We start from the raw sequence: 26,879 nt of genomic DNA, 5'->3' as shown, positions 1-26,879 counted from the left end.
GAGAGAGGGGATAACGGGGCAGAGAGGGGAGGCGATGGGAAGGCCGGGCTCACAGGAGCTGGAGAAACAAGCAGTTTGGGAAGTGAGCCCGTGCCATGTGCCACGGAGACACTGTCCCAGATGTTACCCAAACCTGACTGCAGGCTGTGACCAGGGGTAGGTCTCACGTCCTTGATAAGATTCATTTCAGGGAACCAGCAGAACTGAAAGTCTGATGAGGAGTGCTGAGGGGAGAGAGCAAGGACACTCAGTCCACGGCTTGCCCATGGATGGACAGCAATGCAAGCAGAGGGGGTGTCCCCCTGGGAGGTCTGGGGTTAGGGCTTATCTAGATGCCGATGGAGTGATCCAGGGACAGAGAGTCTCACGATGGAGGACAAGAGAAGGGGTGATGACAGGAACAAACGCAAGAGAGGGGTGCTGGCCACGAACAGGGGCTGGCGTGAACACAGGATATTAGCCATGAATGTGGGGTCAAGTCCACATGGCCAGGAAGGCAGGCAGGTGGGTCCAGAAGCAGGTGGACAGAGGAGTTCTCTTTGGCAACAGCTCCTCATTCTTAAACCAGAGGCAAAATTACCAGGTGTGATGTCAGAAGAGGGAGGCAAAGCTGTGAAAAGTTGTTTTTTGCTTGGGAGTAGTGAGTGAATTGGGAGTGGGGAAAATCCTTGAAAGAAAAGAGTCTGAGAAAGAGAGAGAGACGATGTACCTTTTTCTTATTGATTCTTAGCAGCTCTTTATTTAGGATAATGCAAAAGTAAGTATTCCAGATATTCTTCTGCAGCTTGTCCACAGCTTAATATTTAACTTATGACATTACTTTCCTTGTTTAAAAAAAAAAAAAAAGATTCACTCATTTTAGAGAGAGCAAGTGTGCACAAGCAGGCGGTGGGGGGTGCAGAGGGTGGGTGAGAGACCCTCCAGCAGACTCCCCACTTGGTGCTGAGCCTGACACGGGGCTTGAGCCTACAACCCTGAGACCACAACCGGAGTCGAAACTGAGAGTCTGAAGCTGAGCTGACAGTCACCCAGGCAGCCCCCAATTCTCCCTCTCTATAAGGACACCGGTCATCTTGGATTGACCCCTCTCCCCCAGTGTGACCTCCTCTAAAGTAATGAGGGCTGCAACAACTCTATTTCTGCACGTAACACCGAGATGCGGTGGGCGGGCTTCGGGACTGGACTTCCGCCAGTGAGCGGGGTTTGGGGGAGACACACACTTTGGTCCACTGTGGCATGCAATGAAGTGGGAGACCCCAACGGCACTCTTCCTCCAAACAGCTGCTAACTGTCCCAGCACAAGGCACTTGCCACGTGCACCCTAAGCTAACCCACGCTAGCTTGGGCTCTGCCCCGGGGTGCTCCAGAGCACAGACCATCTCTCTGTTCTGCAACCAGAACCGTGTGGCTTTCATGACAACAAAACATGATGTTTTCTAACATCCAAACACCCTCCGAGGGAGGGAAGCAGTCATCACTCAAAGCCCGAATCCGGACGGCCTCTTCTGTGTTTCCACTAAACTCACGCTGACCGCAGGGCTGGACCCTTTGCGGCCTGTGCACCCGCTCCTCTGACCACGTCACCCCGACACCTGCGTGCCATCTCCTCTTGGAAATCCACCACCCCCCCCCCCCCCCCCCCCCCCCCCCCCGGTCCTGAAAACACTAGATGATTTGGATTCCAAGGTCTGAAAAGGCCAAGTGAACGATGTGCGCTCCTAGTGGCCGATCAGGCTTCTGGCTGATTCAGTGGCCAAGACGCTAGAACCCCAAACTGCTAAAACACATGTGCCACCCGTAAGAGGAAGCAGAAGGGCATCCAGAACACAGAGGAAAGCAGCACATACACATGGTGGGTTCTAGAGACGGCACGGCAAGCCCAAGGCCTGGCCCGCTGGCGGCGGCTACCACGTTCCCACCCTAGCCTGGTGCTTCTCGTCACTGGGGCAGATACAGAACAAGAGCCAGGGGCCCTCGGGGGATCTGGGTCACAGAGCCGGCTGCCCGGGAGAAGACAGTCGCTGGGACCACTGGAGAGCACGTGCATCACCGGATACCAGGGAACCCACAGATGCGGACGTGCATCTGGAGACCCGACAATCCCACAGTGGGACGAGACGGATTCCAAGGCTCCTGCTACGTCTTAACGATCAAAACCACCCTAAAAACAACTCAAAATCATCATACCACGGGACTGACCCAAACTGACACCAGCCCTTGTTGGATGCGGATTTCCCGCTCAACAAGTTTTCCCTTACCCACCCCCTCTGTCTGCGCGTCCTGTTCTGGCTTTCCCGCCAGAGGGAGTGTCCGACCCACAGGGATCAGCAATGAGAGCTCCCCTTGATTCTCCCAAGACCCAAACACGCATTCTGCCTTCAGCAACATCAGTCGGGGGGGGGTTCCATGACCTCACGCACCCAGAGCTGCTCCCCCGTTTCGCTCTCGGTACAACCTGCAGTCTGGATGGAATAAGGTTCTTCTCGCTCTCGGGTAATGGGTGACAGAGAGCAGCTACTGCTGGGCACCTTATCCCAGCGCCTACTTCAAACTCTGCTGCAGCAGCTCCCGGCAGCTCCCCCCAGGGTCCCCTCTTCCGCGGCATCTCTGGGGCACTGGCAGCCCCACGGCAGCCCTCTAGCACCGCCCCCTGGGGACCCGGACACCAGTGTGGAGAGGGAGGGAGAGGCGGCCACGGCAGGAGGACAGCACCCACACTGCCCGGTGGCCAGCGCAACTCCCCTCACCTGCCCCCAGGTCAGTGTGCAGGGCCAGAGCAGCGCCAAGAGCTTCCTCCAGCCCCCAGACGCGGACGGCCAACAAGCAGCCCCACAAGAGGTCAGACGTGATTATTTTCATTGAATGGAAAGAAACATCAAGGGGCACAGACCTTGGGCTCCAGGTACGTTTCCAGTCTGAGGGAGGAGGGCAGAACCTCTAGGAGGAGGTTCCCAGGAGGAGGGCAGGGAGAGGCAGGGCCCAGGAGGAGAGGGGTACCCAGGAGGGCAGCACCCCAAGGAGGAAGGCAGGGCCCCCCCCAGGAAGAGGGCAGGGCCCTGAGGAAGAGGGGCAGGAGGAGAGCGCAGTCCCCAAGAGGAGGGAGGGGCCCAGGAGGAAGTCAGGGGAGGGGCCCCCCAGGAGGAGGGCAGGGAGGGGCAGGGCCAGCTCTCGATGTCCATGGCTCCTCCCCTCCCCGGACCACACAGCAGTCTGCCTGCCCCGTGGAACACACGTTTTGTCCCGCACACTTGACAGAGCCCACCTATCAACCCCCATGTGACTGCCCTCAAAATCCGCCCAAACTAATTTTAAAAGATCACATGGGGGCTTCACCACGTTCAGGCTCACAGGGCGCCGACGTGATTACAGCAAGACCGTGCCCTGCGGGTCCGGGAGCCCCGAGCGGTGGGGACCGGATACAAACCCAAGCAGCAGCACAGTCAAGGCGCTGGCAGGCCTCCGAGGGAGCGCGGTCGATCTATCCCTCACATTCATCTGCCTGGGAACCGTCCACAGCTTGGGCCCCAGGACCAAAGCTGTGGGAACTGCCCTCCCTTGGACAAGCTGACGCAGCTCGAAGAGGTAGGCACAGACCAACACACGTGGCACGTTATGCCCACACAATTACGGATATTCCCTCCGTTTCTTTTGAAAAGAACGGGGAAAAGAGAAGCAGTGTGTTCTCGATCAACTTCCCCTCCTGGGCGCGTGGCTCCTGGGGGCAGGCGGTCCAGGGCCTCCCACAGACCCTCTGAGACCGCCGGGCAGCAGACGGCCCAACCCGGTGCACCTGTATTGTTGTCCAAGCCGTGCACTGAAAGCTGAGGCTGTGTAAACTACAGAGAATTGTGTGGCGTGCGCATGTGTCGTGTGTTCTAGGCTGTTTGTCCGGTGGGGGGAAGCACACTGAAAAAAATCTGTCCACACACGGAGGCATATTTTGGGTTTTAAACAGGATTTCTCTTCATTTTATCTTGAGAAAACTGTGAGCTTACCAAAAATCCATAAAACCTGGTATCACAATTCCCCAAATATTCTTCATCTAGGATCCCCAATACTAATGTTTGCTCTCTCTGCTCTGCTCTGTCATAGCCCCTTTCCGTATCTGTCCGTCAGGGTGAGCTGCAGACGGCCGGCCTCTCAGCCCCACACAGCTCAGCGTGTGCTCCCTAAAACCAACACTCACTCAGTATAACCACAGCACCACTATCGAAATCAGGAAATTTCATCAATCTGCTACCTGTAGTGGATTAACAGACCTCCGTCCAATGCAGCCGACGTCCCACCAATGTCCTTTATAGAAAAGACCATAGTATTTTGGGGCTCGGGATGCCATCGTCCAGGACCACAAGGTACATTTCGGTTGTCATAGCTCTTCAGTCTGTCGTCTGGACAGTTAGTTTTCTGGGATCTCCTGCTTCCTCTTTCTCTAAGCGCTCCCTCAGCATCCTCTCCGTGCGGAATGACATTTAGAAGCGAGATCGGAGCGCTAGGTGGACTTATTTTTAAAGGAGGAACATCGGAACTGCCAGTTGCCACAAGGACCGGGACAACTAAGGGAGATCAAGAAACCACTAAATCCTGGGGATTTGGCTCAAACCCAGACTGTTGTCCCCAGCCTCAGCACCTTGGTTGTCTCATCCGGAAGGCCGTGAGCTCCCGAGGCCGCGTGAGCAGTCCCCGAGCCCCTGCCACCCCTGGTGTGGCCCAGCCTGAGCACCGCAAACCAGAGGGAACCTCCTCAGAATGCAAACCTTCCCTGAAGCCCCCTGTTGGGACACCTGGTGGGGTCTCTTCTGCCTTGGGATGGAATTCTTAGCAGATGTTAGGTACTCATGTCCAGGACCTTTGTGAACGGCCCTCCCGCCTTCCCTCTGGAACATTCTCTGCCCTCCAAGGCAAGAACTGGCTTCTCCTCCTTCAATTCTGATGGTACACTAGCTCGTGGCTTCCCTGCACGGGGCCATGTCCAAGTCCCACATCTGACCCGCTGGCAACCACACGGCCCTGAGGACCAGACAGTGTCCATCTCACACGCCAGGCTGCGGGCTCCTGGGGGCAGGGCTGTGTCAGCACGGCTGTCCCCAGGCCCAGCACCTACTGCCCAGAGGCAAAAGCTGCTGAAAAGATGCTGGGTGGGCCCATGAAAGGGACAGAGGGTGGTGGTGACTTTACTTCCTTGCTGGGACTGGGGAGAAGGCTGGACGGGGGGCGGGGGCGGGGACAGGGGCAGGTGGCACTGAGTGTCCCCGTGCCTGTAGGTGTGGGATTCGGGGAAGCAGTCTTGGGATCCTGCCAGGCCACTCAAGCAATCCTCCCAGACCAGACACCATGCCAGGGAGGCGGGTGGGGGGGGCAGGACTGCACAGCTGTTCAGACAGGGTGAGGAAGGGAAACCTGAGCCCCAAGTCCAGTGCGGCCTACGGTGGTCCGAGCAGGGCAGCGTGGCCAGGTTAGGAGGCGTCGGACTGGAGCCCACTCTCCAGCCCTCCCTTGCTCACAATTTACGCAGCAATCCACCTCAGGACCCCCACGATCTACGTGGAGCAGTGTGGGCAACCTCACTGTGTCCCCTGCACTCTGCGGTCGCTGCAGGGCATCACCATATATCCTGAGACTGCAGGGACCAGCCAGAGGGGGGGCCAAGCTGGCCGCAGGATTCTGGAGAGCAAGAAGATGAGTGCTCAAGCCCACGAAGGCAGGCGAAGGCCAAGGGGGTCCTTTCTTGTGGTCACTACAGAATTCTGGCCAAGGGAAGTTCACCATTTGGGGCCTGGAGGGCCACCCCAACTGGGGGACAGGTTTCCAGGGTCACCATGTGCTGCCCTGGGGCACCCCTGCTCTCACTCAGCAGAGAGCAATGGGGCCGTCTGGTGTGGTGATGGCTCTGGTGCAGGTCCGGGCTCAGAACTCTGGAAACCCACTCTTAGCTACTCCTGAATATAATAATCAAAATAAACAAGCCCTCACAAATTAATATCACAGCACACATCCAGAGCTAGAAAACACTCATGATCTCGGACTAGGAATCCAGCTTCTGGAAACTTCCCTGAGGGGAAGAATTCAAAATGTGACAAAGACCACGGCATGGTCACTCAAGAAAGCGTTGTCTAGAGCACAGACCACGGGGAAGCCATGCAGACGTCCAGGCACGGCCAGGACAACCAAGGAAGTGTGGCCAGAGAAAAACCAGCTTTGAAGGGCGCTGCTGAGGAGAACCAGGAGGGAACAGAAAACACGGCATATTTAACAAAGAAAATCACATATAAAATTACATGTACCTTGGCCGAAACCACATAGAACACAGAGAGGGTGGGACCCTGGGTGGCTCAGTCGGTTAAGCCTCTGCCTTCGGCTCGGGTCATGATGTTGGGGTCCTGGGATCGAGCCCCACGTCGGCCTGTCTGCTCAGCGGGGAGCCTGCTTCTCTCTCTGCCCCTCACCCTGCCCCTGCTTGCTCGCTCTCTCTCACTCTCTCTCTCAAATAAATAAATAAAATCTTCAAAAACAAGACAAACACATGCAGCAGAGCGGGAATGGAACCACACTGCAGACAGATGGGAACAGCTGGCTTTGTGTTCTCGGACGGCGAGGCACCCGCGGAAGGTCATGGGTCAGAAAGTGTTTACAGCGGCACGGGAATGGGACAGCCTCTCCCGAGACCCACAGGTCTGACACACACTCTCACCTTCAGAAGGTCATAGCACACTTTATCTCGACTTGGAAGTTAAGGACGCACTTGGAGAGTGCCCAAGGGAACCACATGTCCCCGTGACTGGTCACGGGCATTCCTGAGGCACAGATGCCCACCGGTGCCAGGCTTTATCACGCTGGACGAGCCGAGTCGTCTGAGTAAAGACAACTTTCTATTCGAGAACGGAGTTGAGCTGATATGTACAGACAGACCCTCGCCCTGGTAAAGGGACTGTCATCGGACAACAGCGTCTTCTCTGTCCCACTGGGGGCCCGAGCATAGCTCTCCCAGATTCTGGTCCCAGGACAACCCTACAGCTGTCCTGAGTATCCAAAGTACAGTGGGCGGCCACCACTCACCCCACTCAGCGCCCCACGGGAACCCCAGCCCTCAGGTGTTGTGACCGTGGTTCCAGTGGTTCTGTTCCCTGGCGGCACCAGAAAGGTGACGTGGGCACGTTTTGGAGACGCTAAAAAAGAAGGCTTGCACAGTATGGAGGAGATCTTAGCGGTGGAGGCTGACGAGAAGGCGCTGGGCTCCAGGATGCTGCCCGGCCCAGGTGGGAGAAGCAGGAGGCATGGCGTGTCCACACAGGCACATTCCTCGAAGTTAACTGCACTTGGACACAGGGGCGCGTTTTTCCTGCCAAAGACGGTCTAATGCAGCAGCGTGTTCATTAAAGGGTAGTTAGAGCCTCGGGAGGCCCACGTTTGATCATTAGTAACGTGCAGAACCCGATGCAGGGCAATTAATTCAGTTCCAGAAAATTAATTCTTAAAAGTAAGCAAAGGGAGAAGAGGGGATTGGAGCGGAGACAATATTCATGCCCTGTTAGAAATGGGGTTAAATGTGCGATTAATTGTGTTTGAATAACAAATAGAGAAACCTGCTGGAACAAGTCACCAGGCAGCTCCATGGAAACCTTCACTGGCTGCGAGGAAGGCCACCCTTGACAAGGCCTTCCAGAAGTTTCAATCCAACTACAGAGGCTTGCATTAAATTCGGAAACAGAGACATTTCCAGGAACATCCCTGTTCTTTCCTTCACCAGCGCTCCCCCTGCACTGCTCTCCTGCCCCCTTTTCTCTCCCCCCATCCTCCTCCCCATCCCATTCTCAACCTCGCCATACCTCTGCTTCCCCAGCCAGCTTTCTCTACGCACTCCCTGTTCCTGCTTCCTGTCCCACAGTGCCTCAGTTTCCCCCTCCACCACTGGAGGCCTCTGGCTCAGGGACCAGCATGTGCGAGGTGCCTTCTGGGTGCGCGCAAGAGCCTGGCCTCGCCGGCCGTGACACACAACGAGGTTGCATGTGGCAGCTGTCTCTCCCTGTCTCTAGATTGGCTATTATGACAGAGGAAATGTCCTCATAACAGAAGCCACTTGGCCCCCGGTTTCTTGCAGCCAAAGACATCTGCATGGGAAGGACAAAGCCCCTGACTTGCGGGGAGGGGCCCCGCAAATGCCAGCCACGGTGGGCAGTGCTGTGGGATCGGGGCCAAGCCGCAGGGTCCAGCCCACCTCCCGCGGTATCCCGGGTCCAGGTGGCCTCTCCAGTGGCCTTCTCTGCCCCGGGCACCCGACAGCTCCCACCCCAAAGCCGGCATACCACCTTCCTAGAGAGGCTGTCTTCTGCAATGGCTATTACTGGGGAGCAGTGACAGCCCCTCCTGTCTTGCTCCGACCTCGGCGGAACGAGGGCTACTCAGAAACATGCACCAAGTGCCAGAACGTCTGACTCAAAAGCATCCTTTCCAGCAGCCAACGCCACTGTGCGCCATTCTGGAGAGGCACTCCAGCCCACACAGGAGGCCCGACCGCGGGGCCCGGACACTGGGGCACCGGGAGGGTGGGGAGCACGCGGGCTCTGGACTCACCCAGGCCGAGCTCACTTCCCGCCTCCGCCTCCAGCCAAAGTAACTGCAGCTGCTGGGCCTCGGTTTCCCCCCACGGAAAGTCTCTTCTGCGGCATGCGGGCCAGTGGCATGAGAATGCATTGTGCGCTAAGCACCCTGAGAAGGACATCAAACGACACAGCCAGGCGCTTCCTGGTAGCATGTCTCGGGACCCGCGTGAGACTGCTGTCCAGTGTCGTCCTTCCACAGCGGGGACGAGTTACTTCTTGTGCCTTCTAGGGACCCTCGTCTGGACAAATGCGTTGGACCCTATGGGAATGTGACCCAGCTGGGACCACTCCACAGGGTCGCTGTGTGACCTGCATGCACTCCCGACTCCATACATGTTCCGTGGTGGTTCCCACAGGGCGCTCCGGTGAAGGCTCCTTGCTCCCGGCCTCCGGCAGTGAGCATCGTAGAGAAGGGCTGGGGTCCGTCCTGGGGCTGGAGGGAGGTCACCCAAGCGCTGCCTTCTGGAAGGGGCTACGGCGCCTCGGGGAGCCCTGCGGGGGTGCCTGGCGCAGCCCACTCTACTGAGGGGCGAGATACCCTGCCTGACCTCACTTCCGCCCCCAGAGAGATGGCTCGGGAGACGCCACAGCCGCCCACCAGCACGGCCGGAACAGGAAAGGTGGTGAGGTCCAGCCCGCTTTTCCGGGAAGGCCACATGGACCTCGGGACTCCAGCAGGATCTTTATCTACGTGGACCTTCTCTCTCTCAGCAGGGACAGCCGCACCTGTCATTCTGGTCCCTGTCCCATGGGTACACTGGTAGCACCTGTTTAACGTCATCCCTCCCAGACGGGCCGGCAGCGTGGCTAGGGCGGGGCAGACACCAGGCCTCCCCTTCAGTGACGTCTCCTGTCTGACTTCTGAGGCCTCTGAGAGGGGTCATGGCTAAAATGGGAGGGCGAGGCTTAGCGCACGGGGCCTGGGTGCCTCTGGGAGGAACCTGCGTGATCAGCTGTCCCCGGGCACACAGGCTTTCCTGAGAGCCGGAGGCTTGTGGCTTGTGGCCCTTTGGGTCCACGCGGCACCGAGGGCAAAGGGAACATCGCCGGAAACACGCGAAGACTCGGTCTAGGCCACAGGATGGGGCGGCGGCCTGATGCGGGGTCACGACTCACGATTCGGGCTTAACAATCACTCCAACCATGTGATAGCCTGTCTTTTCCAAATGAGTCACAAAGCAGTTAAACATGCCTTGTTGATTTTCACCACAAAAATTCACTTTCTGATATTAATTGAATTTCATGACCCTCCAGGGGACAGAATGTTATCGCTCAGAGCAGTTCTCGGGCATCTGTGTTTCTGTGACTGCGAGATGACTCGTCATTACACGACTTCATCAAGTCGTCCGGGTACATTTTGCGTCGTTTGGCCAAGAGGGAACAACATCCTTCACCGGGGCTGTGAGTTCAGACACGAATCACTCGGTGTGTGATCTGCCGGGAAGACTCCACGCACGAGGGCAGCCACGGGTTCGAGACTCTCACGGGGCAAAGCGGGTGCTTCTCCCAACACGAACGACGCTTCGTGACTGTCTTCCGTGAACATGAAGAGGCCCACACGTGCTCTCGTTACAGGCGAAGCCATAACGCTACGTGCCCATCAGTAGACTCTGGTTTAAAATATTAATAAGCAGGGGCGCCTGGGGGGCTCAGGCAGGTGAGCGACTGCCTTCGGCTCAAGTCATGCCCCAGGGTCCTGCTGCTCCCTCTCTCTCTCTGTGCTCTCCTGCTTTCTCTCTCTCTCCCTCTTCCATCTCAAATAAATAAAACCTAAAAAAATATTAACACACCAAAGGCGGCTGCTTCAAATCTGCATAACACAACAGAAGAGGCAGAACGCCTGAGAAACTTGAGTCCAAGGTGACCCCGGGAACTGCTCAGGAGACTGAAACCCCGCAGGCCCGGGAGGACCCCGTGGGAGGCACAGAGGCCGCCGTGGCTGGGCTTCCGACGGGCACTGGGTTCACAGGCCGCAGGCGACTCCCGATCAGAGTCCAGCTGCCGGGCTGCGGACTCAGCAGTTCCCCCATATCCTGACCCTGGTTCATGCTGCTCGGGTCTGGGAGCAGCTGCAAGGCAGGTGCTACCCGACCACGCTGGTATGGAACCAGGGTGGGACCGGGGTCTGTGGGAGCAGCGTGGGGGTGGGGTCGGTGGTGTGGGGAGCGCCAAAGATCCACCCCTTTACGGGCAGAGCCAGGGGACCGACGTGGGGACAGCAGAGCCAGGAACCCAGGTCTGGGGGCGGGGACGCGGAGCTGGGCAGAAAGGACAGCTGGACTGTCAGCAGCCCTTGTCCTCGCAGTGATTTCAAACCCAGGCACGGCCGGGCACTTTCGTCCGGTTAGGGCTTCCAGTGTGGGAAGCCAAGCGCTAGTGTCCATTCTCCACAAGCTCAGGCCACCATAACACATCACCAAGGTGGGGGGCTCAAAGAGCAAGTGGCACCTCTAGCTCCAGAGGCTGAGAGCCCACGATCAGGGTGCGGACGGGTCAGGCTCTGCCAAGAGCCCCTTCCTGGCTCCTGGGCGGCCACCTCCGGCCTGCTGCAGACCACAGCCCTGCTCCTTCCCACCAGGGCAGTGATCCCACATGGGCGCTCCACCTCCCACACCATCCCTGTGGGGGTGGGGCTGCCACATGTCCTCTCGTGGTGGGGGGCACACACACAGTCCACAACACTGCTCCCACTATGTGGACCCCAGTTGGCTCAGGCAAGGACAACCACAGTGGGGTCGGCATGGGAGCACTTCCACAGCCTGACCGGGGCATCTACCCCATGGATGCCCCAGGGGAGGTTGTGGGGCGGCCACTGAGGGTTTCTGATCCTTCCCAGCAGCTAGCCTGCAGCTCACACGTCCACAGAGGAGCTGTGCCGGACGGACAACAGAACAACACACCTAGGAGCCTGAAACCTCATCAGCGCTCCTACCACCCTCGGCTGGCTGTCCCGCCAGGTGGGCGTCCTCTGTGTGGGAGGCGGGCGGTGCCCCATGCAGAGCAGATGCCCACGACACGGCAGCGGCTCCCTGGAGCTGGGGTGCATGGACAGCATGGTGGGCAGCCAGCAAGCTTCCCTGCAGAAGACACCCAGGGAGGGGAAGGAAGGCTGCTGGCCCGTTTGCAAGAGGGTCTGGGAAGAATGCGGTAGGGCAGGCAGTGTCCCAGGCAGGAACGGGTCCGTGCACATCGCCGGTACAGCCTCCCTCGTTCTTGCCTCCCCTTCGGACTGGAGGACAGAAAGAGGCTGCTTCTGATGGCCTCGCGGTCCTGAGGCAGTTTCCTACCAAAGAGGCAAGAGGCTTTCTTCTCCACCCATGCTGGCCACACGCTGCCCAGTGAACGAGGAAGCATGAGGGGCCTCCACGAGCATGGTTTACTCCCTCCAGGGAACCTGCCTGAGGCAGGTCCAGCTGCTCCCTTGGACTTGGTGCAAAGGGAGAGAGAACAGCATGCAAGTGTGGAGAAGGGGCCCTAACTCCTGCGACCATCAGCAGCCACGCCATCACAGGCTGGGGGGCAGCCACCGGCCGCTGCGCCCGTGACACACGGCTCCTAAGATCAAAGGTCAGAGCCCGGCGTGGATGACTGGCATCCGTCAGAGCTGAGTGAGACCCGACGAGGACCATGGACTCTCCACCAGCTCGGCCACCCGTCCTGCGCCCGCCGGGTCCAGCGGGCGGGGGGAAACGGGCACTGGGAAGACAGACACCAGGGCAGACACTCTGATCCCAAGAAAAACAGCAGGCAGAATTCCTGAGTTTCCGGATTCTGCTTACAGACTTGGACAGTCCGTGGGGGTGGAGGCCCGCTTTCCTGCCAACCGTGGCGAGAGCCAGATAAAATTTTCCTAGTCTTATTTTAGGATGGGTAAGGCCGTAAACAAGCTCGGTGAGCAGTCCACAGACAGCCTGTCTAGACCCTTCCTTGAAGCAGAAGGTCACCAGGGAGGCAGACATCCCAGATGTCCTGAAGGCATGTGACAAAGAGCTGTAGCCCGGCCAGCACTGGCTTCTGGACAGGGACAGTTACCTCACCTTCCCAGTGTCAATGGCGCGGAACCATGCAGCCCGCCTGGGGAGGCACGAGGTCAGAAAGGGAGCCGTGCTGCTCAGGAGCCCAGAGGGAGAGAGGACATGCCTCCCTCCACAAGCATAGCCAGGCACGGCACGGGTCGGGGGGATCTGCAGAGGGCAGGGAACGCTGGTGCATCAGGCTTGGAGATGGCAAAGTGCAGAGGAAATTAAGAGGGGTTCCAGTAGAAAAGCCAAAGAGAGTTCTGAAATACACTTACTAAAAATAAAGACCATCAGGATCCCAGGAAATACTAGTTTAATGGCTAAAATCAGAGGCTCTGGATCCTACTGTCAGGTACGACAGGCCTGTCGCTCACTCTGGGGTCCTGCTGCTAGTTCTGGGGTCCCGCCCACTCTGCCGCTCACTCGGGAATCCCACTGCTAGTTCTGGGGTCCTGACAGCCCTGCCGCTCGCTCTCGGATCCCTCCTAGCATCACTGCTCACTCTGGAATCCCACCAGCCCTCCCACTCACACTGGGGTCCTGCCCACCCGCCCCGCTCTCTCTGGGGTCCCGCCTACCTCCTGCTCCCTCTGGGGTCCCACTGCTCCCTCTGGAGTCCCTCCTAGCCCCACCACTCACTCTGGGGTCCTGCCCATCCCCCGCTCGCTCTGGGGTCCCGCCCGCACCCATCACTCACAGATGGGCTTCTGTATCCCAACTGGGAAGTATAGATAACACTTGTACCTAACTCTTAGGAGTGTTTTGGATAATAAATGAACAAATAAGTAAATAAAATATGGAAACTTCACTGAACAGTGCCTGGCCTCTAGGGGTCACTCTGTGAATGTCAGACGTTCCCGTCGTCATTATCATATTTATGCCACCACCACCCACACCGTGGCAAGACTGGGTTTCCCTCCCCAGCCTGCAACACACCAAGGCCCAGGCCATGGCAGCCGATTTCTCTGGCAAGCCGGCTACTGACGCTTTGACCCTGGGTGGGTCCCTGCACTCTCTGCGTCCCGGTCCTCCCGGAGGAAACGGCTCTGATACACGCAGCGCACAATCCCACTTGTAAGGTAGAAACTTTTAGCGTAAGGAGGTGGCTGCCGCCCTCTGAGTCAGGTTTTCTGCCTTGCTCAGACCCTATTCCAGACCAGGATACCACATGGAAACTCTTCCACTTGCGGAAGTCCAGGTGCCTGAGAAACCCCTCATTTATCCAGAGATCCCAGCCAATGAAGACGATGTGGCGGGGCGGGGGGGGGATATTTTGTCAGAGAACCAACATTCATCTCTAGGTAACAAATTGTAACTTTTTATCCTTCTTATGAGATGCTTTCTGAAACACACGGATACATCCCAGACTTAACAAATGGAATTCTGGCCAACAGATCAAAAGTTTCCTAAGGCCAAAGGAACAGCAGCAAGAGGAAAAGAAGCAAAAGATCCCACACGTTCCCTCCCTTCTTCCTGAAGGAAGAGCCGGCACATCCGTCCTGACCCCACAGCCAGGCAGCCTGGCGCTGGAAGGGGGGCGTGCGCTCACCTGCTTCGCAGCAGCCTGGCTCGGAGGTAGGGAGCCCCGCGTCAGCACCGGCGGGCTCCCGGGGCCGCAGAGCTCAGGGAAAGGGTTGGGGATGGCCGGCAGAGACGAGGTTCGGAGCTCCTGGTCTTCTTCCTGCAGGCGTCTGGGAGGAGAGACACACCCGCTCGTTAAAGGTTTGCTGTCGTCCCCAACGCAATCCAACAATCCCACATCTGGGGATGTGCCCCCCAAAATACTAAAGAGGGGCTCAAATAGACACCTGGATCCCAGGGTCCCAGCAGGACGCGTCACAACAGTCAAACCCGAGTGTGCATGGAGGCGTGGACAGACACACAAACGTGGTCCATCCACACAAGGGGACACAAATCCGCCCGCCCAAGGAAGGAACTCAGACATGTTACAGCAGGGATGAACCTCGAGGACACGGTGCTAGGTGACAGAAGCCAGTCACAGAAGGACAGATCTTAGGACAGTCCACCTCTGTGAGGCACATGGGGTCGCTAAGCCCCTGGCTAGAACAATGGTCACTGTCAGGGACTGGGGCAGGACGGGGAGCTTCTGGGTCACGGACAGAGTCTGTGGGAGTCTCTAGGACCTACATGATGAGCAGGTCCTAGAGATACGTACACAACACCGTCAGTACACACAACACTAGGCACCTGTTCACTTCAACACAGCTGGGATGGTCCATTTTGCTACATGTATGGTACCAGGACGGGAAGTCTTGTTTTTTTGTTTTTGTTTTGTTTTTAAAGCTGCCCTTCTCAGACTCAAAGGGTCCAGATTCCCTCCCTCATTAAACGTGGGGGCAAGAAGCACCGTGAACATGCTTATATCCCAAACAATGCCCCCCACAGGGCCTGTACCAGGTGTTCTCTCCAAAAAACTCATGGGTTTTATTCCCTGAAAACCGATGTATGAAGAGGTGTAGGAGCATTTCTAGGAGAACCCCTCTTCCCGATGCCTCGGAAGGGATCACTTCTCCAAACACATAAGGGCACCAGAAGCAGCTCTGTGTGTCCTCATTGGTGTCCCCAAGAACTGCTTGTTTATACAACAAGGTGGCTGATCCTGACTGCGCTGGGACTCAGTGTTCCATGTCGCTATCTCCCCAGAGCACGAAGGCCTGGGTTTGCGTCTGCGCAGAAACGCCCCACAGCACCCCACTTCACAGCGCCAGGCACCACCATGTAGCATGTCACGCTGCCAGCGCTCGGGCATTTCCTCCAGAAAATGCAACACCCACCTCTCCTACAACTACGCCAAACACCTACATTGGGATGAATCAGATGCAAGTATGAAAATAGCAGAAGAATCAAGTTCAGAGTCAAAGCAGAGGCGACAGCAAAGCGCCAGTCTGCTTCCTGTCCCCCAGGAGCGGAGGACACCGCTGCCCAGTGTCCAGGCGTCCACCTGCAGAAAGGGAGCACAGCCCAAGATGCCACTCAGCATCCCCCGTCCCTGCCAAAACTATGTCTCAGGAAGCCCTGGCGCTAGCCATGTCTTCCAGGAATTGGTGCAGTCCTTTGACAGTTCAACTAAATTAATGATGCATTCACTTTCTCGGGAGTTTGCCACTGGAGAAATGCACCATGATCACTTTACAGGTTCTCTGTTTACCACCTGATCCTGACGCTGGAGGGGCCTGCCGGGCCATTCCCAGGGACCAGGATGTGCCCACTTACTGCACGACTGCACCCACAGCCGGAAGGTGGTCCGAGCTGTGGTGTGGGATGGCCCTTCTCTAGGGGCTCGACAGACATACCAGAAAGCAGATGTGCATGGTTAAGAGAACCCTCTCTTCCCGTACCAGCCTCTGTCCTGGCAAAGTGTCTGGCTGACACGTGGACCTTGTTTCCCAGAGCCGGAGCAAGGGACATGAAGTTGGGCCCCTTGTCAATATATTCCAGCCCGAGGATGACCCCTAGCCGGTGACAAACCCAAAGCATGAGAGTTTTATTATATACAAGATCCAACGTTCTGACCCCCTAGGGGTTAGCAAAAGCGTCTCTTAACAGGCTGTTGTGAGAAATGTTAAAAACCATGTTTAGGGCAGTGAGACTATCCTACATGGTAGTGTACGGATGGATTCGGGTCATTACACAACTGTCCACACCCCCAGGACAGACGATGCCGACAGTGGCCTTTGGGGGCCAACACTCCTGGGGCTCATCGACTATACCAAAGTTACCACCCAGAGGGGGACGTGGATAGTGCAGGAGGCCGTGCATGTGTGGTTTGCATGGGACATACTTCTGGATTTCTCTCCAGTGTGCTATGAACCCAAAACCCATCTTTCAAAAATAAGTCCTTATTTGGAAAAACCAGACGTTATAATAAGTGAACGAGGATGCCCTTCCGCTGAAATAGCAAGACCAGGTAAATCCACAGCAATGGACATGCAGGTGGGTGGCCGCAGGGCCCTGGGAAGGGGCAGTGTGGAGACACTGAGCATTGGGCAAGGGGTTTCTGCTGGAGGGGTGAGGGCCTTCTGGAACTAGGGAGAAGTGGTGGGAATACAACCCTGGGAGAGTACTAAAAACGACTGAATCGTACGCTGTAAGTGGTTCATTTCCTGTTATGTGAGCTTCACGTCAATAAATCTTTCTTAAAAATTAAAAGGAGAACAAGAGTCCCATGCTGACTTTACGGCAGTTCACAAGTACTGTGCGAAGCAAAACTAAGAGACATTACACGAACTGGAGACAGTCCCCGTTCCGGAGGCTGCGTCTCTCCATAGTTGAAAACCGAGACGTGGAAAGGGGGCAAAGATGCAGGGATGTTGGGGGTCGGGGATGGGGAGGAGAATGACAGGCCTGTGCTCTGTCATCTGCTGGCTGGACACGCCCGCTGCCCGCTGCTGTCCCTGTAGTACACTCCTTCAGGATCGGAGGCCCCAGTGGTATCTCTTCCAGGAAGCCCTCGCTGCCTTCCCCAGCTTCTGCCCTGCACCTGTCCCCGTTGGCTCTGTACACCCCACTCCACGGGCCTCCCACACAGCACCAGGCCCAGTAGGTCTTGGAGCTCCTCAGGGCCCCTCAGGCTGGGTTTGCATCCGGACTCCCCCCTCAGTAGGTGGGGGCCAGTCACTACGCCTAGGGCCTCAGTTTTATCAGCTGGGCATTGAGGGCCACCACACCAACCACCTTGAGAGATATGCCGGCCATCGTACCAGCTAACAAATGAGGATTCAACAGGAACTATACAGAGGAAGTGATCAGCACACACAAGAAGTGCTCCACAAAAAACCTCACTTACCAAAAAAAAAAATCTTTGGGTATCCCATATCGGTCACCCCATTTTTAAAACACAATTGAAGGTAAGAAACAATGCTACTTATTTGCGAGAAGTGAGGTAAGGCCTGAGGCCAGGTGTCCACTCTGCTGCAGGGAGAGTGTCTGCTGCCCTGTGGTGCATGCCTGCCCAGACACCTCCCGTGGGACTTAGCACAGGCAGCCCCAGGGCAGAATGTGGCCCAAATTTTAGGCTCAAGGGCTCCAGGCAACTCAGGGGCCTGGGCCTTCTTGTCCATCCTCTGCCCTGACTCAGCTTCCGGTGCGACCGCTGTGCCGGCTGTGACCATCCTTCCCAGGGGCTCCCTACTCCAGGCTTCTCTGGACACGTGACTGACAGACTCCACACCCAGAGAAGTGCGCAGGAGGAAAGTGCATCTCTTCGCAGACTGACTGCACAGGGGCCAAGAACACAAGGGTGATGCCCCAGAAAGCAGAGTGGGATGAAAACACCAGGAGAGAGAGGCAGGGAAAGGCCAAGAGCCAAGGAGCAGGCGACCACCCCTGCAGACAGCTCTGTGCTGACCCTGCTGGCCCGAGACAGAGCAGACTGCCTTGGGTGAGAGGGTAGCCTGTCCGCAGAACACCGGGGATGTCAGACCAGAAAGAGCCTTATATGGGGCGCCCGGGTGGCTCTGTGGGTTAAAGCCTCTGCCTTCGGCTCAGGTCATGATCTCAGGGTCCTGGGATTGAGCCCCACATCAGGCTCTCTGCTCAGCGGGGAGCCTGCCTCCCCCTGTCTCTCTCTGCCTGCCTCTCTGCCTGCTTATAATCTCTCTCTCTTTCTCTATCAATAAATAAAATCTTAACAACAACAACAACAAAAAAGAGCCTTATAGAAGTTTCTGGAAGCAGAGAGCACCCCAGCCCTCCACCCCCAAGCAGAGAAGCGAGATCCCAGGAAGATGCAGTGCCAAGAAAGGTAGCAGCCACGAGCACCCCAGCCTGACCGAGGCCCAAAACAGAGGGCAACACCAGCCTCGCACTAGAAAGCACAGGGAGGCACTAGAAAGCTCAGGGAGGCCTCGCTCCGTCGCCCATTCCCATCCCTCCATCCTCACCTGAAAACCTCCAGGGCCCGGCCCACAGGGACCGGGCGGCAGCACAGAGAGCTTCTCAGCTCCGTTTCACAACCTCTGCCCCCAGAAGGCCCGTGATGCCTTCAGCACCCCGTTCCCAGCAGCTGTGGCGCTGGCTGCTCCACGCTCCCAGCTCAGGCCGTCCCCCACCGCCCCCCGAAGTTAGGTGCTGACACCTCCCGTCTGCCCCCTCTGTATCCGCTTCGGGACACCAGCATCTCTAGGCTGGTCCCTGAAACAGCCTCCAAGTCAGCTGTGCCCTAAGCAGCCAACACCCGCCCCCCACCCCGCCCCCGCCAACCAGGCTGCGAAGGATCTGCCGAAACCCTAACCCAATCTCCTGGCTCGCCTCTTCAAATCTTTCCCCATCTCACCCCTCAATGGCTCACAGAGGCCTTCGGAAGGTGGCCCCACCTGTCAGGGTCATCTTTTGTCTACCGCCCTGCGTAGAGATGTGATCGACACTTGGAAAGCAGGACGACTGTGTGTGACATGAGCACGCGGTGTGACCCATCACCAGGGTCGCCTGCCAGACACACCACAGCCTGCGGACGCGACGCCCCCTCCCTGCTCTCTGCTGTGATCCTGGAAGCCCCTCCCTCTCAGCCAGGTTCTCCGTCTACACCACACCAGGGTACTGGGACGTGTGGGCTCTGCGCTGCAGGAGATCCCCTGGACCTGTTCCCCGTGTAGAAAACGGCACTTGGGACGCTCTGTCCCCTCTCTCCCAACGCCCTCCCCTCTGGACCTGGCCTCCACCACTCCCACTCTTTGCTTCTTGGAGTCTGACTACCTTAGATGCGTCCCCTACGTGCAATCCCGTGGCATCTGTCCTCCTGCGGAAGGCTTGGTTACTTAGCATGCTGCCTGCCTCGCCCGTCAGCGCACGAATGGATAAACACAGTACGTACAAGGGAGTATCAGTCCGCCAAGGAAAGGGAGCAAATCTGGCCACCTGAGACAATGGGGATCATCCCTTCTACTCACAAAATCTCTTCCCCCACAACCCCCCAGCTCCTACTCACCTGCCGACACCCAAATCAGAGATGTGCCACCTGTGAGGAACACCCCTCTGCTTCCCAGAAGCCCTGCCCACCAGCCCCAAATTTCCAGAGGCTGTGTCTCCTGCAGGGAACGCCCCGTGGGATGCCCCTCCTCCAGGCCCCCAGACCCCACTGTGGGCAGTAAGGCCCTCGAGCCCCCAACAGACCACCCAGGGTCCTTCCTTTCTTATTTCCAGAGCATTCTCTTACAAAGATTTCCCTCCCCTATCATGGAGCAGGTGCTCCATGGATGTTGTCCAAACCGAATTGGGTGCCAGGTCCAAGCCCGTGGGGCCGAGCTGGATGGAGAAAGTGAACGTACGGACGTGCAGAGAGCCGTGTCGCATCCCCATCCCCAGAGACGAGCCCCTCCGGGCCCCAGGTCCCACCTGACGGCGAGGATGTGCACAGGCTGGGAACGCGGCGTCTGCAGGGACCTTGCTCCCGAGGGCGGCGGCTGGCTGCTCTGGAGCAGAGGCGCCGTCTCCGACGGCATGCTACGGGATGGGTACCAACTCTCCAGCGACGCGTTCACGTCATTCACCAGGGCTTCCAGGTCCACGTCATCCTCTGGGCGCACGGGCCAACCGCGAAGAAACAGAACAGAGCAGGACGTTAGCGGCAGCAGCGAGGGGTGACGGGCACGTGGGCACCCTGGGGATCGGCTCCCAACGCGCATACTAGTCCACACGACCCAGCGAAGGCAGGGAGCGTGACTGAGCTTGTGCATCCCAGAAGGAACCGTACACAGTACGCGAATCGGTGTTTGCTGACACGATCCCTGGGCACCATGGAGCCACCGTCCAGCCGCGTCTCTTTGGTCTGCACGGACGGGACCCAGCTTTGGAGCCTCTGCCTGGCTCGTGGGCCCCTTGGCGTGGATGGGCCACACAGCATGACCCCACCGCTCCGGCCTCAGCTGGCCAGACCACAGGCGGACGTCGAGCCCTAACCATGTAGATCAGGACTTCTCCCTTCCCCAAAATTCTAGAGGTGAGAGACACAGGAGCCAAATGGCACCCAACATGGACAGGGTCCTTGGCCTGCTCAGGGCTCCAGGAGGCCCACGCCACACGGACAGGTTCACAGGGGGAGGCCTATGAATTGTGCACCTGCTGACCTCCAGGTGCCCTCCTCTGCCCTCGACGGGCCTGACAGCCGGGGGAGCCTGGTCTTTGCAGAGAAGGCCTGACGCAGACAGAAGCCCAGAGAATGTCAGAGGGAAGGACAGAAAACAGAAGGAGATGTGCTCCAGAGACTCTAATGGGAACTTGGACGTGTCAGCTTGGCTGGGACACAGGTATTTGGTCAAGTATGATTCTAGATGTTTCTGTGAAGGTTTTTTTGTTTGTTTTGTTTTTTAAAGATCTATTCGTTTTGAGAGAGAGAGCACACAGTGGGGAGGGGCAGAGAGAGTTTTAAGCAGACTCCCCACTGAGCAAAGAACAAGATGCAGGGCTTGATCTCAAGACCTTGAGACCATGAGCTGAGGGGAAAACAAAGTCGATGCTTAACTGACTGCACCGCCCCGGTGCCGCTCTATGAAATATTTTTTAGATGAGAGTAATATTTAAATCAGTAAGCTCTGAGTAAGACTGCTCTCTATAATGTGGGTGGGCCTTGTCTGATTAGCTGAAGAGAAGAAGAGTTTAAGAGAAAAAGACTACAGCCCCCGAGGACAGAAGAATTCTGCCCCCAGACTTGAACTACAACTCTTCCCTGGGTCCCCAGGCTGCTGGCTGCCCCGAAGATTTTGGACATACATCTCCACAATCACGGGAGCCAGTTCCTTAAACCCCCTCCCCCATATTCCCATAAATGCACATCAGAACTGGCACCCAGTTCGGTTTGGACAACATCCATGGAGCACCTGCTCCATGATAGGGGAGGGAAATCTTTGTAAGAGAATGCTCTGGAAATAAGAAAGGAAGGACCCTTTGGAGAACCTTCACCATACACCACGGAGTGGGGAGGGGGGTCAGCCAGCACACTCGGAGATGTGGGAGCAGCTGGGGCAGGCGGCAGAGACAGAGGCTGGGGATGGGAACCAGGCTCCGAGCAGCCTGGCGTGGCAAGGAGCTCTGGAAAGCACAGTCCCTACAATCTCGAGCTGCAGCTGCTCCGAGGTAGGTTCTCTTATTTGTAACCCACTGCAACCCAACAGCACTGCCCCCTTCGGTGCGTTTTCAGCTCTGTCACTTTGCACAATGTGGCCAACGTGAACGAGACCCACCTTACCCTACTGTGGCACTTTGCAAGCCAGGTCAGCCACAGGCCCACCTGCTCCTGTAAATGACTCCCCACGGAGCACCACGGGCTCAGGGCCCAAGACAGCACAACCCCCGCCAAGCCAGGGCCCAAGGCCCTACGGGCAGGAAGGCAGAGCAGAGAGGTCACCCACCAGGAACGTGTCCATCCCGGCCTTGCTCCTGCTATGGGCTCCACACCCAGGACACAAGGCTCGGCTTTCTACCTCTCACCACAAGCGGACACGGGGTTCGCAGTGGAGCTGCATGCAGGGGGGTGACAGGAGGAAGCTGGTCGTCACCTTGCATTGTAACAGAGCCCCGCATGTGGTAAGCACAGGTAGCTGTAACTCGGTACACCTGTTTCACAGATGCCTTACAGCACAGTATACACGGGGGACCACCAGCTGGTGTACCAGCTGAGGACCGGACCCTTGGGGCCGAGCGCTTTGCCTGTGATCACACACAGGTGCAAAGGAGCGAACCCTGAATCTGAAAACAATCTTTGCAGCCAGCAGGTGTGTGCTCTATGCATGAGCTCACAGACCTTTCCAGAACCTGCCCTCACACCTCTCCCCCTCCCCCCACCTGTCGCAGGACCCCTTGTGCATTACAGAGATGTCAGTTTTGTCCAGTCCTGGAATTCGCCTTTCTTTCTTTAAAGATTTACGCCTTTGCTTCGGCTTCCCCACTCGTTAGGGAAAAGGGCCCAAGAAGACAGAGCAGAGCTGAACAGCGACAAAAACTTCCTGAGGGAGCATGTCTGGCACAGATGCCAAAGGGGCACGGGGTCTGGGGGTGCAGGGCGCCCCAAGGCTACAGCCAGGGAGGGCGTGCAGCCGGCTGGGGGTGGGCTGGGGTGGAGAACAGCTGTGGGAAGATGAGGCAGAAGCAGAAAAGCCACAGGCCCTCGGCTTCTTGCCCTCCAACAGTGCCAGGGCGGGGTCTGAGGAAGGCCTGGACACGGGTGCTACACACAGTAAGTGTCAGATGGACGGATAGACGGACTGACAAGAGAGAAGCCGATGCTTCCGAAACAGTAGGAAGCAAGACCAGCAAGAGCTGTCTGAGTGGAGTGGACAGGGACGTGCGGCGTGAATCCGAACCCACATCGCGACCTGAAACCTGCGAGCAGGGCCCCGCACATCTAGGGGTCTGTATGAGAGGGGAAAGATGCTGCCTTAGCTTGGAGTCAAAGATTAATCCTGTGGCCAGACAGTAAAAGGACAAAGGTACTGAATTAATAATTCATCGTTACCGTGTGATCAATACTTAATCGATCACAAAGGAGAACTCCAGAGTCAGCAGGCAGAAGTCTTGCTCAGAGTTCGGGGGCAGGGAGGTGAGTGGGACAAGTGGGGCTCACGGAAAATCCGGACCCCTGGAGGCTCCTTGTCCTCCTGTCTCCTGTCCTCATCTGTAAGCCGAGGAGCAGGGGCCAGGAGAAGAGAGCGGCCACCACATGGGGGACCCCCCTCAGCTGTGTGTTCACTGACAGCTCCGGGGACTCACCTTCGAGAACAAGTACAAGTCACACTGCAGCTCACAAGTCTGGGGCTTCCAGAAAGTTCTAGAATGTGTCCTACACTCTTATTTAGCTGCCACATGATAGCTGCCTGATTTGAGCTCCGTAACACTAACAAGCCCAACTCATCCCGTGAACAACCCAAGCATTTCTCCCTTAATGGACACTTTAAGAGCCGGTGAGGGGTGAAGCCCAGAGCTCACGGTAGTTCCCGAGTCGGCCTCGGGTCAGGTCCCTGCATGCCATGGGCAGGGTGGCTGAGGGGCACCGTGGCCCAGTGCGCTTTCCCCAGCTGCAGTTCACACGTCCTCAAAACCCAGAGAAAATCCAGCAAAACACACCGACCACTGCTTCCACTTCCGTGCCCCCAAGATACAGGCTTGCTGTCTGACACGTTTCTTCTGAGAAAATGCAATGTGCTGACCTCCCTCCACCCAGGTGGGTTTTCACTGGAGTTATCTTTCCCCTATGGAAGCCCCTGGCACTGGTGTCTTCCATCCTGCCCTCCTGCTCCTTTTTGGGGCCGGCCAGGTCCCTCCCACCTGGGTCACCGCTCTCGGCAGTCAGGGCCACTATACTTTCGGGAACATAACATCATTCTGACACTCCTCAGAGTCATTGTGACGGTGAAGTATAAAAGCCCCAGAGGGTCAAAGCAAGGTGTGTCCCCAGTGTGCTTTCCCTCTTCTGAGGTGCATTACTGACAGACCTCCCGGCACATTTGGAAGCGCGGGCGTTAGACAAAGCCAGGTGACTCTGGTCACACGCGGGTAGCAGGCTGTAGTTTTCCTGAATCAAATCCAACTGCCATACCGCCATGTCACCAACTTCGTGTATTTTCCACAGCCCTTAGAGCAAAATCGAAGCCTTTTAAAGAATCTAAAATATCCTGCTCAGGAGAAAAAAAAAAATCCCACTCTTTGACAAACTTTCAAATTCCTGTGGCTCAATTAGGATTTCATTTGTTTAGATTATAGAATCACTGGGGGAGGGGGTGCCTGGGTGGCTCAGTCAGTGAAGCCTCTGCCTTCGGCTCAGGTCATGATCTCAGGGTCCTGGGATCCAGCCCCACGAGTCCTTGCTCAGTGAGGGGCCTGCTTCTCCCCTCTCTCTGCCTCTCTCTCAAAAAAATAAAATCTTGAAAAAAAAAAAAGTGCTACACTACGATATTACGGAAGTCACCAAGACCTTACTGAGGTGATGGTCAGTTCTTGCAGAAACGCTTGGAGTGGCTCACATTCTGCACGTACCGTGGTGTGGCCAGCCCTAGGCCTTCCCTGTAGGGGTCACCACCCACCCGTGAGGGCCCCTCCGCGGAGAAGCAAACACTGGGCACAAACAAGGCAGATGCTTCTGGAAATGGGTGCTAAGATAAAGTGTCTAATCAGTGCAGCCCGCACGCCAAAATACCTCCCCGAGACGGCAGCCCTGGCAGGCACGCAGAGGGGAAGGGAAAACAACTCCACGTACACAATTTCACGTCACACGGGCTCCTGAGGACGGACGTGCAGCAGATATAGGTCAAACAACACGGCTATAAATCAAGTTATTAATAGTTATTTTGCCTCCTCAAATAACCAAGTCCCACACTGGACGCTGACTTTTGTCCCAAATATTTGGGGAGCTCATCTGATCTCCAGCTCCCATGTGCCTCTAGCCTCCGTGCCACGGGTGAACGGAGGCTGCTTCACTTCTAAAATATATCTAAACTCGGTGAAACATCTGGCATCTGGCTCCCCAAGGATGACTTGGGGCACGCATCTTCCATCAACCAAGCCAGGACGAGGCCAGGGGCTCACTGGCTGACTGCAGGCGCGGAGGCCAGCGTGAGTTAGAGACGAGGCCCCCCCTTCTCACACCAACCGACCCCCTCGCTGCACCCTGCTGGGCCCAACTCACTACACAGTGTCCTCTTGAACCTCTGGAATAGGAAAGAGGACACTGAACTGCGTGGCCCCTCACAGAAACGCTACTTGCCCGACATGCTCAGGATACGCGTACGGCCTGTCCGTGCTCCCCAGACCCACGTGAGCACCTGTTACCTGACCTGACCACGCACCGTCTCCCTGCCTCCTCCCATCTTCATAGAGAAGGGATGCTCCTAAGCATAATGGGGCCCAGCACCCTTGCTTAGATGTGAAAACCCCAGATAGTGACAGATTATTAAGAGCAAGAAAAAAAAAGAAAAACATCAATGGCACTGGTGAGGTTGGACAGAATAGAAAATAGAGATCTTGACCTCCTTCATATGCTGGCACATGGCTCCTAAGAGCCTTATGATTTCCTAAGCCGTAACAGCAATGGGAGCATTTTCTGTTCTAATGTTTGGTCTTTCATGGCTCCTGAAATAGCTCCCGAGCTTTCACAAAGGCGAGAGGATCATCTTTTGTGATATAACATTCTCTTATTCATTACAAGCCCCTTTCCTTCTTCTTTTTTTTAAGGTTTTATTTATTTGACAGAGAAACAGAGAGCGAGCACAAGCAGGGGAGTGGGGCAGGGAGAGGGAGAAGCAGACTTCCTGCTGAGCAGGGAGCCTGAGGCAGGACTTGATCCCAGGACCCTGGGATCATTACCTGAGCCAAAGGCAGACGCTGACCGGGCCATCCAGGTGTCCCTTGAAGCCCCTTTCAACCACACCCGAGTTGATATCAATCAGGTGCTTTAGGGGAAGCCATCAGATAACCACAGGACGGGCTCTGGTTGCCGAGGGGACCAACAGTGGGACTAGAGGGTTGGGAGGGTCAGCCCCACTCCCTGACCTCGGGGAACAAGAGACAGGGGCCGGAGGTCCAGTTCATCAGATTTAAGCCATCATGCCTACGGGGTGAAGCATCCACATAGAAAATGCAAACCCACAAGGTTTGCAGAGCCTCTAGGTAGGCGGACACAGAGAGGAGCTGAGAAGGTGGTGTGCCCCTCACAGAAGTCCCGAACGCCTTCCCATGCCTTGCTCAATGCCTCTTTGCCACCTGACTGTCCCCGAGCTGCATCATTTATAACAAACCAGTACTCTGACTAGTACACCATCTGCCTGAGTTCCACGGGCTGCTCTAGTCAATGACTGAACCAAGCAGGTGGCGTCAGGATGGAACCTCGCGCCATAGGGCACATCTGGCGGGGTATCAGAGAATGCCTGATGGGGGAAGAAAGCCCGAGCATCTGGGGTATGGAGGTGTGGAGTCAGCACAGAGAAGAAAAGAGACCTTTCTTTACACACAGCGCTAGGGCTGAAAAGTCCCCAACACACACCTAAAGGCCAATGTTCTTTTTTGTTTTTTTGTTTTTTTTTAAGATTTTATTTATTTATTTGACAGAGATCACAAGTAGGCAGAGCAGCAGGCAGAGAGAGGAGGAAGCAGGCTCCCTGCTGAGCAGAGAGCCCGATGCGGGGCTCGATCCCAGGACCCTGGGATCACGACCGGAGCCGAAGGCAGAGGCCCAACCCGCTGAGCCACCCAGGTGGCCCAAGGCCCATGTTCTTATATGTTTCTATCTGTACGGGAATGAAAGGTCGTGTTCAACCTA

At 56.7% G+C, this 26,879-nt stretch overlaps 1 protein-coding gene across 1 annotated transcript in view; it reads right to left on the bottom strand.

Moving 5' to 3' along the window:
* The window catches only part of GRB10 (growth factor receptor bound protein 10), a 167,798-nt gene that overhangs the window by 45,726 nt on the left and 95,193 nt on the right, over positions 1-26,879 (bottom strand). Inside the window, exons 4-5 of the mRNA XM_032874995.1 lie at positions 19,970-20,150; positions 14,166-14,307 (exon numbers count right to left, since the gene is read on the bottom strand). Of these exons, the coding sequence (XP_032730886.1) occupies positions 14,166-14,307; positions 19,970-20,150 (323 nt within the window). The remainder of the gene's footprint in view (positions 1-14,165; positions 14,308-19,969; positions 20,151-26,879) is intronic.

Source organism: Lontra canadensis, unplaced genomic scaffold (assembly GCF_010015895.1).
Source record: "Lontra canadensis isolate GAN:19392208 unplaced genomic scaffold, GSC_riverotter_1.0 scaffold54, whole genome shotgun sequence".
NCBI lineage: Eukaryota > Metazoa > Chordata > Mammalia > Carnivora > Mustelidae > Lontra > Lontra canadensis.
Note: the sequence above shows the minus strand (reverse complement) of the source record. Positions and strands in the feature narration are given on the sequence as shown.